The following is a 12,568-nucleotide window of genomic DNA, read 5'->3' on the forward strand; positions in this document are numbered from 1 at the left end:
AATAATTGTAATATCTGAAAATGTAGCTACTTGTATACATCATCATGCATCCTGTCAGGAATGCCATACCATGGTTTCCCTTAGTTTGAAGATGTAATCCGGATACTGGTGTTTTCTCCATCTCGTTAAATCTCATACTCTAATTCCACTGATTTCAAAACTTGATCCTCCAGAAAGAGGATAGCAACACTTATGCAGCTCTACTACACAATACATTTTTAAACAAGCGGCGTTCGTCAGAATTACCACCACAGACTGACACGTTCGAATTGACAGAAGCGCTCTATATGGCAGACCAATCCGAACTCCTGTCTCGGCATGTCCAGCCCAATCATGGCTAGTGGGAAGGTTGCTTTCTTTATCTGTGGCTTAACCAACAAGGCTCGTAATTTAACAATTTTATTCGTATTTACAGATGGCATACACATTTGTTATTAAGGCACATTAAAGTTGACATGTTCGAGAAGGCATTTCTGCCAAAAAACACACTTTGAAAAGAAACTATTCAGAAGGCTCTCCTGTGAAGTTGTGGCTTGCAACATACGCCTAGTTTCCCGAATCGGGTTACATTTATTATACAGAAATGACAGTGTGTATTCAGCTACAGGAGGCAGAACCACCATATAATGGTACGTCTAAATTTAATATTCTGAAAAGTCTTTGACACCTGTCTCCTTAGAAACATGGCCAAACTTTGTAATATAAACAAAATTACAAGACATCTGAGAGTCATGTCTTGTTTTAAAACTCTTGAATCTGGTCCAGACGTGTCCTTAACCTTATTAAAACAACTTTGACTTCTCTGCACCTCAGGACGACACTCATGTCACCCAGCAACGCACCTGTGGTGGTGACACAATTAAAATATCACCCTCCACATCATAAAAAATAAAATATATGCAGAAGGAGAACTTCAACCCGATAACAGTTTTCTCTTTTTTTTCACTCTGCCAGAGTCAATACCGTTTATCTGTTTGTCATGTTTACGACGGCCTTGACAACTAGTAACTTTCCGAGGGTCTCTTACGGTTCCCAATCTGCGCCACCAGCTCGGTGAGCCATATGTTCTTTGATTATGGGAGGTGATGTGTGAGAATGCTGTCAGCCGGCTGCGTGGTGTTATCTGAGGCAGAGACGGTGGGTCAAGGCTTGGCACCGAGGGCCGACACATGCTAATGAACTTATCTCATTAAATATGCATCAAGCGCCCTCCAGGAACGCACAGCGGAGCGTAGACAAAATTCTCAGGATTTATAGGAACAGTCATTTCCCATTATGTCTCTGTTAAATAAGGAGTGACCTGTCTGATCAATTGGCTGACCTCGTTGAGATAGTTCCTCCTGATTCTGCAAGGGAACTTTGCAGATTACTTTAGACTTTTAAGATACTGCAGTGACAGTATCAACTTAAATGTCCGGGTGTATGGGGGTGTAACCTTGGTATAATATGCTCCCTCTGACGCCAATGTTACAAGTCAATGAAATTAATCAAAGACAATGATGTCAATGAGGGTTGTGGTTATGCAATTAAAGTCTTGGTGCTCACGTTATTATATCACTCATAACTACATTAGGAAGGAACAAAAGAGAGAGTGTGTGACAGGTGTTGAATCATCCTAAACTAAGTTGTCTCCTTTGTTGATGGACAATTCAGAGTATATTTCCCATGGCTTTTACTCCTACTCCCACTCTTAATACGGGTGTATTATTGACTTCTAGTTTATTATTTTGGCATCCAATGGCTTAAATGCTACGCAGGAAAGTATAAAAATGTATAATCGGCAGCATTGCATTTCATCACATTGTAACAAGACCATAGCTCAATTGAAGCATAAAGTATTTAAGCAACTTACAGTTGAACGCTTGAGTGTTTTAAATGGTTTGCCCATGGTATAAATAATGTTAATGGTTGCTCAATTTGGCATTGAACCCATTCGGTTGATTCTCATTTATACGGCTCTGTGATCAAATCAATTGTTCACTCATTTATATATTGCCAAAGTTTAGTTAAAATTATTTGTCCCACTTGCCCAGAACAACAGTATTTTGTTTGTATTTTCTAGGTTTTGTGAAATCCAATCTTTGAATTGCTTAACTGGATTGATGATTGGGCCTAATTAGCTCAACTGTTCTTTTATTCAGGTGCTGTCCGTCTTGATTCAATTGGATAATGTACAGCACATATGCTGAAGATTGTCAAGTTCAACGTAAATGTACTGTTTGTGGGTAAAGGATTCTCAGCTAATACATCATTATCTACACAGCAAATTCTCCAGTGTAAAAAAACAACAATAATTTGACATTGAGAGTATTAAAACCAACACTGAAAGTGTTGTCTGTGAACGCATATAGACACCGGAACAATGTTAAATTAACACACTGCTTAGAGTAAAGCCCTTTTCAAATATTTCCAAGAGTGTCTTGCTTTTCGATTAAATTATAGTTACCACCCATGACTGTACTTGTTAGTGACAGAGATATGGTTGTTGTATCCATTTTCTAGAAAAGGAAACAGCTTGAATACAGGTGATTCAAAATACTAGAAGTTGAATATCCTCACACTGGCTGGATTCCAAAAGAAATTATACATCAGCTTGCAAACCAGCATAATGTGACGAGCTGGCTTGACGTAGCCTGTAAACTATGAGTTTCAGGCCATTGTATTACACTTCTCACTGTAATGGTACTCTTTAAGGTCATTCTTTGTAGCTTCAGCAATGAGTACATAATTATGCCTCAAAACTCCTGTCTGAAGGATTTTAGATTCCCTGCTTTTTATGAGGAAACTACCAACCAGGACAAATGACAATGATGGGTGTAGTTTAGGTTCAAAGTGATGTGTATGAGTTTCAGGCCCATGTATTCGGGAACAACTAGGCCCTCAAAATATGGCTTTATGAACAACGTATAGTTTGTGTTAAATATACAGCATATTATATATATTTGTTTTGTGTTAACATATTCACTTAGGATCGATGGTATTTCAATTCATTATTGTACTTTGTATACAAATTGTTGTACTTATTGTACTTTGTATACAAGTTAAACTACACTACTAGCCCATTGAATGGATAAGCGTTGTAAAGCATGTCTTAGCATGGGTGATATGAAAGCAGGATTAAATAGTATTTCTCATGTATTAGTTGATGTGAGTACTGGACTGTGATAATTGGAGGAATGAGAGACACTGAAAAACAAACACAGTATTGTCTCTCTCTGTTGACACTGGTTTGATATGTTTTCTTTCTGTTATTGTTGACACTGGTCTGATATGTTTCTTTTTTTTGTTTTTAAATCGGGCATCGCCACAGTCTACTAAGCCCACATCCAATTGCACACAGACTGTTATTTAAGAGCACAGAACAGCAGATAGCTTATCTGATGGGTTTATTTTGTGTTTTTTGGGGAGAAGGCTCCAGATGTATCCCAAATGGTACGCTATTTCCTATTTAGTGTCCATAGGGCTCTGGCTAAAAATAGTTCACTAGGAAGGGAATAGGGTGCCATTTGGGACGCATTTTTACAACTTTTCATTCCAGTGTGTAATTGGAATGATTGGGGAGGCAGTGGGAAAAGTAATGACCTCTATTCATCAAGTTGTTTTCATGTGGCACACTGCTTTGCCAAAAACAGGCATCCTCAATTAAATTGTGATCTCTCCCTTTTATAACAAAAGAAGGGAAATCTACTGTTCGTTTTATAAATTATGTCACAATCTTTATTCCTTACGGTTGGTGTGAATTTAGACCTTTGGATTATTTCACCATGAAGGTCTCTGATTTAAAAAAGCATAGTTTCTCTATTCCATCATAGGTAGTAGCCACCTGCTAATCTATGGTTTGGTGCGTAAAACCTGGAAACATGATGAGATTGTACCTTTGGCATGTGTTCACTTCAAAAGGTTATTATTAAGAGCTTTTGAAACTATCAGGGGGCAACATGTATCAAGTGATGCTTGCTGAAAAGGACACTCCTACTATGCACTTTGTTACATTTTTTAACAAATATCCTGGATGGATAAAGTAGGAATGATAGCAAAATAGATACACATTCAAGCATGTATGGCACATTTAATCTTCTACTACCAGATAGGCACACACCCGCATTTGGCATTCTAAACCATCTCCAATAGCTCAAATGGCATTTGAATGAAAATATAGTGGAAACAGTAAAGTAGGTGTATGTAGATAACATCATATCGGGACAAATAAAATATTCAATAGGACGGGAGCTGGAAGTTGAAATATTTGTTGTTAATCTCCAAAGTGTTCATTCACTCGGGCTCCCGAGTGGCGCAGTGGTCCAAAGCACTGCATCTCAGTGCAAGAGGCCTCACTACAGTCCCTGGTTTGAATCCAGGCTGTATCACATTGGGCCGTGATTGGGAGTCCCATAGGGTGGCGCACAATTGGCCCAACGTCGTCCGGGTTTGGCCTGGGTAGGCAGTCATTGTCTTATAAGAATTTGTTCCTAACTGACTTGGCTAGTTAATTAAAAAAAATAAAAAATAAAAATAAAACGTGTGTATAGCTGTCAAATTACAGAATTGTAATTGTTATGGCATAATTATAAGATCATCCATAGTCATTTCTTTCCATACTCTGTTATACTCAAGGTGAAATTTTGACCAAACATACAGAAAGTTTTTCTTCAAAATGAGTTGCTCTCTTTTGACACAAGCATTGTTTTCTGTGTGTTGTGTAATTGGGGCCCATTAACATTATTCAACAGATGACTGAGATAAAGGATACAGGCGAAGGAGCTTAACGTTTCTTTCTGATTTCTCTCCTCCAGGTGAAGAGCTCCATGAATCGCTGAACGTGACAGGCAAACCACCCCGGCCAGCGGCTCATAATCTTGGCTGTGTCCAGTCCACTCCTTCACCACGCATTCAGCATCCCTTCCTCTTTCAGTTGTGATCTGGCTTTCCATTTGTTGGGACTTTAACTTGGAGACCTCAAACTCACAGACCGCCAATGCTTACAAGGAACTGCCTGCTACTGTTCCTTTGGTTTGTCTTCGACAAAGGCTCCCTGTCTCCTGTACGCCCGCCAGGCGCACCGCTGAGCAGGAGCAGTCTGGGAAAGGTGCATCCCAGGAGCCTGGTGGACCCGATGAGAAATGGGGCATCTGGGTTTCAGAGAGTCAAGAGGGGCTGGGTATGGAACCAGTTCTTCGTGCTGGAGGAGTACATGGGGTCAGACCCACAGTACGTGGGCAAGGTAAGGATGCTTTGCGTTGTTTTATGTATTGCATGGGAGTGTGTCATAAATCATATAGCTAAGAGCTCGGGAGAAATTGTTGAGGGTGAGAGAGGGATGGAGTTGAGAAGAAGAGCTACGTTGTTACCAGGATTAAAGCATGTTTGAATTATAGAGTTCTATGTCCCTTGACATAGCCCGCTATTACCAATTGTCACTCTTTTACTTAGCTTCACTCCTGGAGCTACATCTGACCATTTTAATCTCACGATGGGTTGTGTTTGGAAAACGTCTCTTTTTATGAGTGTATTAGGATATGAATGAAAGAAAAATCAATGAAAAATGTCTTTCTTCTTCTTCTTTTTGGGATTTATGCCAATGTTTCAATGACAGACAGACATTTTTATTGCAGCTACACACAACATTCGTGTGGTGAATGGATCAATGACCCGGCAGGAATACATTTAAATTATGGCTCTTGTAAATCTGTCAGAAAATCCTAGTTACTACGGAGGGAGGATTCTGACAGCAGTAAAAGACAGAGGACACGCACCTCATAGACTTAAGCCGGGTGGAGACTACACGACTTTCAAAACCCTAACGTCAATGAGCCTCTCATATTAAACAACCGTCTTTCCTGTAGTTTTGTGTGTTGCCAACGTAGTGGTGAGCACACTAAACGATGTGGCGCAGACGGTGGTCACACACTAAAAGATTCTTTACTTGGTCATGAGGATTCTCGATACCACGCTGTCTCGCAAAAATAAATGTTCATTAGATTTAATGTAGCTACAAGTTGTGGCTCAAAGGAGCCTCATAAACATTCAGTCAGACATTCACACTTGCCATACAGAGTTGAAATATCTAGCCAACATTTTGAATTTAATAACATCGCCCGTGAACCTCAGATCTGTAACGATTTGATGCTTTGGTTAAAGGCAAGTACAAACGCATACTAGTAGTAATTGCTCCTGCTCGAGGGTCCACACATTCAGGGTGATGTAAAACACTGTCATCATCTCACTGGGTTTTTCCCTGGCAAGCTATCATTGGCTATTGCTGATCACCGTTCTAATACCTTGTCGTTGCACATCTCACACTACAAGAGCATTTGTGCTGATAAAATCAACGTTTGAACATTTCAGGACGTCTGTGACTGCTCAAAGATGAGATCGGTAGCTCTCAGATTGCATCTCTGACCCGCTTACATTAAACAAGTGTCGGTGATGGCCACGTGCTCTGAGTAGGCAATGACATGGGGATTTTGTCTCCGATCTCAAAAACTTGTTTGGGAAGGCTAAATTGGGGCCAAAATCGTGTAGTGTACACCCGGCCATATTGAACTGAATTGCATGAAGTCTGCAATTCACAATATGTTTTGTTTTCCTTGCTCTGGCTTAAGACATCCTTTAACTAAACTCCGAGGGGTTTTAAGGCTGAAGTTGTAATTTGGCACCCCTAGCTTAGGCAGGATAATAGTAAGACTGACTTATCTACCCCGGTGCCACTGCAATCAGCCCTGACGCGCTGCACTGTTTGTGGAAGTCTCACAGGCTAAAGCAGTCCGGGTACTGTCTGTCTGCTGCACTCCTAAATCACTTAATCCCTGGCCGCTGCACCGCTTCAAAATAATTGACTGATTCTCTGCCATATCAAAGGCATTTGGAGATCAAGTCCCTCAACCTTCCGTAGGACAATCTTAAAGAGGGATAATCTGCTGCAACCAAATAAATACAGTGTCACGGGATGAGAGACCCAACGGAGCGTATGCTACCTAGACAATGGACACTTGATTAACTGGATGTCAGACAGTGGCTTTTCTTGCAGGGATTTAGATCAAGCACAGTCTTCGTACAGATACTGTATCCATAATATATCCATAATTATGGTTTATTGTTTTACTGTTTTATTTTCCAGAGTGTAATTGACCAGAGTGGGCTGTAATGCGGCTGGAATGTATGTCTATAATACATCAAGACTTTGCAGCAATACATTCACATCAGAACACAAACATAATTACTATGCATTAAATTCTAGAATACAGTTTACCAACATCCAACAACCAGCTTGTTTATGCACTTTGCCTAGCTACTTGTACTAACAGACACAGGATGAGCAGCAGAGAAGAGACCTGGGGTTGCGTCTCAAATGGAATCCTATTCCCTATGTTATGCTCTAGTTTTAACCAGGGCCCACAGTGTGCGCTAAATATGGAATAGGGTACAATTTGGTAAGCAGACCAGGTCTCCTCTCTGCTACTCAAATCAAATCAAATTGTATTTGTCACATGCGCCGAGTACAACAGGTATATTACCGTGAAATGCTAACTTACAAACCCTTAGCCAACAATGCAGTTGAAGAAATAGAGTTAATGCAATATGTACTGAAGTAAAAATATCTAAATAATCAAAAAGTAATACAATACATTTACATAACAATAGCGATGCTATATACAGGGGGTACCGGTACCCAGTCAATGTGCAGGGGTACAGGTTAGTCGAGGTAATTTGTAAAGTGACTATGCATAGATAATAAACACAGGGTGTTACTGCTGCTACTCGCTGTTTAAAAAAAAAAATGTACGGTTTCTTGGTCAGTGACTAGGAGTTTCTTGTTTATTTCTAAATCATATCCTAATGGGACTTTGATTATACCCCTGCTGACATAGAGATGATTCCATCTTGTGAATGTTCTCCATGGGTTAGGTTGAGGAAGGACTCTTGTACATGTTCACTCCAAATTAAGTATGATGAATAGGTTTTTGTGTCATCTTGCCCTGCTGATAATCTCAGATGAAGGTCATCAAGGCTTCATGGGAAAACTTTTTTGGGATGTAATGAATTCACAACTTGGGGAGGCCTTATGAGGAAAATTCAGGGCTGCTGTGATTTATTCCAAAGATCTGAATTAATTTACAGAATGGGTTCTGCTTTCCAACCTAGACGAGACATCGAAATTGGTCCAAGAGAAGTGTGCCTGCCAAGAAAGTTATGACAACACTCTCTTGCAGTGGCCAAAACACAAAAGGCCGATCTCTGACAACCAAAACAGAATAACAACCACATCCCTATGAGCATTATCCATCTTACTTAAAATAAAAAGTCTAATGAGATGCCCCCTGTTTAAACCTCCAGAACACTGCATCCCTCATGTTTGCATCTACTTGTATTGCAATCCAAATAAATGAAGGCTACTGTTCTGTGGTGAATAAAATGGTAATATTACTGGAGTAGGGAATGGCAGGGAAGAGGGAAGAAAGGGAATTCTGAAAGGAATGTTTTAAGACTTCTTCACAAGAACTGCCTTCTCGTCTATTTCGGAATAATGAATGCAAGCAAAGCAACGTTTGTTTTCTTCTGTGACACGCCAGAGGAGGAAAAATCTACGTTTGCATTTTCACTTGTCAATGTGTCAAAGGAATAAACGCAATAAAACAACAATGACTTGCATGCATTCGACTTTACTTAGGCAAAAATAAATAGCATTTGGGGCATTGCGTTGTTTTTACTTTGAGTACTAGCAAACCCCTAAAGCATAATTTCTGCAATGTTCCATATACAGAGATTTAAAACAGTAAAACAAAAATGGTATTCTCTGCTGGTCTATAATGCCCTTCACACAGCACTTTATGAGGGCAATCCGTTATGCATTCACTTGATACATTAAATACAAACATAAATCTTCCTTCATTGATTACAAAATAACTTAGTTTGCTATCTATGGGATTACATTACTGTCTGTACAAGCTGCGAAAAACACCACAGCCTTAGTAACAAAAACAGCTATATGCAGCAGATCAACAATTTAACATTTTATTACAAGGAAATAAAGGCCTGGAGAGCCTTGGGGGATAATGTTACAAGACTGATACACTCAACAATTAGATAATGTCCTCAGTCCCAATGTTGAGCAATGGCTATCTGCAAGAAGAACTGCTATCAGTTGATAGGCCATGAATCAAGTCCCGCTCCTTCTTCTCAATCACTATTAAACTCTCCCCGCTGTACTCAGCAGCATGCACTCTCTCTCTATAACATTTATTTTTTGCCATCTTGGCAGACATCACTATAATGGTTATGAATGACTGTGTCCCACAAAAGTTGTAGTTTTGGAGAGTAGCTGACATACCAGGCTGTTTTGGCCCACTTTAGGCAATGTGTTGGTCAGAAATGACATGCAAGCTAGCTATCATAAAGCCACTGTACTGTATATATAGTGCCCATATGGAAAGAAATATATTTAACATCAGGGAAAATGTATTTGAAGTAGATGTAGATACATTTGCATGTATGCTAAAAATGCATGTAATGCCTGACAATATTCCAGAAATGCATTGCTATGACATCTAGTCTACATGGTGGCCAAAGTGGTTTCTAATTTGGCTTCTTAAATAACTCGTTAGGTTTTTGATCAATGTGGATATTTTTGGGGGCCACCAAACCAAAACTTTGGCAGGAATATAATTTAAATTGTGATGTGAGTAAAAAAAAAAAACTACAAATTGTTACATGCTGTCATAAAGAGCACATGTTCAACTTCCTAAAAAACAAGTTTTCCCATCTTAAGAGATATTAAAAAAAAGTTATATAGTAAATGCCTCTCTTGATTAAATAATGAAAAACAATCTAGTGAGACCAGGCACTAGGCTGTTTTTATTATTATTTTAATTAGATTTTGTTTCGATTTATACAAATCCATACATCATACAACACTCCACAATGTGTCACATTGTAGGTTCAGGTCTTGTGCTTCCAATTAGTGGCATTATACAGCTCTACAGTAGATGGATAGCGGTGTTATGCTGTGTTTATAACCAAGTGGGAAGTGGTAATTTACCAAATCTGGGAAAAATCCAACTGGTAATTACTAGTTAAATCAGCCATGAATCCCCTTCTGACAGGGGGAATGACATTTTTGTTGTATGCAACAGGGAGGGGCAATTTAATGCAAGATTCACATTGTTAAAATGTTTCTAGCCTGTCTATCTATGGGTAACAGGGTTGACGTGTCATGCCCGACCTGCTCAGTTTTTCACCACAAAACACCAGAAAATGTCCAAAAAGAGTAGAACCAGCTCATCTACTTTTCCACCATGATTTGACTATTGGATGTTCAATGTTTTGTTTAAAATAAATGTAAAAAGGAATAGTTTCCCCAAATTGAAATGAGAGTACAGTTCACATAACAGGGTTGACCTTAAAATGAATCACTATCACATTAAATAAATAATAATCTTCAGAAACAAATTTGTCAAAGCAACAAAATAACTATAGCTTTACAATTATGGTGAAAACTTGGGGGTAAGTGGGTTAGAATCTTCTTCGAAGTCACCGAGGGTGCATGGAGGGATGTGTCAAAATGCTTAATTTTTGCACTTTAAGCAAGTCTTTATTCATATAAAAATATCGGATTTATTGAAATCTACATGCGGTCTATATTTAAAGGCACTTCATTTCATATATATATTTGGATGTATTCAAAATGTATGAAAACATATTTTTTTTCCCCACATGTAAACTATTTAATTTATGTAAAAATACATTTTAATTATTTTTTTGTTTTTATTTTTTCATATGGATGGTACTTCCTGTTCAGTGAGAACTTAGAACATGTGTAATTTCACAGTATTCCCTCGACAACAGTTGATAGGGAAGTGAACACTACAGCTTGACGTTGGGGAGAAGTAAATAGATAAAAACAAAAAACAGTACAGTATGTTGTTTTCCCAGCACTTTAGTCATACGTGATAGAATGAAAGCAGATATTTTTTGATTATGATGTTGAGCAATTTATGAGACATTCAATCTTTGAAAAAGGCAGCCAATGTTGCTGTAACAGCATACTAGCGGAATATACTATATGGATGGATTTATTCCATTTTAAATGGAAGCAAAATACATCTCTCTTTCTCTCAATCTTTCTCCCCCTCTCTCTTTCTTGGTGTATGTGCCTGTGTGTACAGTATGTGTGTGTGTGTGTTGCGACTTCTGTCACAAGAGATCACATAGAGTCTTTGTTCAAGATCACATACACCCCGATCAGTTTGATATGGGTTTCACTGGGCACACATAAAGCTGTCATGGTCTCTGGGCTCATGGTGTATTTACAAAGGCTGTGGCTCAGTGGGACACCCATGTGTTGGTTTCCCTGAAAGAACCACACTACAGACCCATGTCCTTTTCATAGGAATATGAATGGAATGATAGGGGGGCAGTTGCTAAGGCTTTTTAAAGAATCATACAGTGTAGTATACTAGATCAAATCATTAAAAAGTTAACCATGGAAAGTGTAAGGTTTAGAAATGACTTTAAGGTGGCCACAGTGTACAATGTAAAGGAGAGGTGTCAGACTAATGTTGCCCTGGGGGCCACATTCGGTCTTCATCAAGGTTCGAAGGGCCACACTGAAAATGTGTTATATTTCCTCTGCGTAAAACTTTGCAAAACATTGTTTTCTATCGTTGTTTTGGGGGGATTTTTCATGCTCCCTTACTGTCTAGCTTTAATTTCAGTGATTATTAGCGAGCTGGACACAGTCAAGAAACTATGAATTATAAGTATTCACCCGCCTTGGATTTCTTCACATTTTATTGTGTTAAAACGTTGGATTCAAATGGATTGAATTATTAGCGATCTACACAAAATACTCTGTCATGTGAAAGAAAAATTATACATATATTTTTTAAAGATTATTAATGAAAATGAAACTAATATACACTGAGTATACAAAACATTATGAATAACTGCTCTTTCCATGACATAGACTGACCAGGTGAATCCAGGTGAAAGCTATGACACCTTATTGATGGTTAAATCCACTTGTTAAATCCACTTCAAATCAGTGTAGATGAAGGGGAGGAGACAGGTTAAAGAAGGATTTGAGACTTGAAACAATTGAGTATTGCGTATTGTGTATGTGTGCCATTCAGAGGGTGAATGGGCAAGACCAAATATTTAAGTGCCTTTGAGGTATGGTAGTAAGTGCCAGGCACACTGGTTTGTATCAAGAACTGCAAAGCTACTGGGTGTTTCACGCTCAACAGTTTCCCATGCATATCAAGAATGGTCCACCACCCAAAGGACAGCCAGCATTGGAGTCAACATGGGCCAACATCCCGTGGAATCCTTTTGACAGCTTGTAGAGTCCACCTTGTAGATTCCATGCCCAATGCCAACTCAATATTAGGAAGATGTTCTTAATATTCTGTACACTCAGTGTATCTTGATTAGATAAGTAATCAAATCCCTGAGTCAATACATGTTAAAAACACCTTTGGCAGCAATTTCAGCTGTGAGTCTGAAGTTAAGTCTCCAAAAGATTTGCACATCTGAATTGTGCAATATTTGCCAATTATTCTTTTCAAAAATC

At 38.9% G+C, this 12,568-nt stretch overlaps 1 protein-coding gene across 2 annotated transcripts in view; it reads left to right on the top strand.

The window, feature by feature from the left end:
* LOC129822822 (cadherin-12-like) overlaps positions 1-12,568 on the top strand; it is a 232,722-nt gene that overhangs the window by 88,658 nt on the left and 131,496 nt on the right. For both annotated transcript variants that reach the window (XM_055881255.1, XM_055881256.1), the window contains exon 2: positions 4,794-5,221. In XM_055881255.1, the coding sequence (XP_055737230.1) occupies positions 4,976-5,221 (246 nt within the window). In that variant the 5' untranslated portion in view covers positions 4,794-4,975. The remainder of the gene's footprint in view (positions 1-4,793; positions 5,222-12,568) is intronic.

Source organism: Salvelinus fontinalis, chromosome 25 (assembly GCF_029448725.1).
Source record: "Salvelinus fontinalis isolate EN_2023a chromosome 25, ASM2944872v1, whole genome shotgun sequence".
Lineage (NCBI taxonomy): Eukaryota > Metazoa > Chordata > Actinopteri > Salmoniformes > Salmonidae > Salvelinus > Salvelinus fontinalis.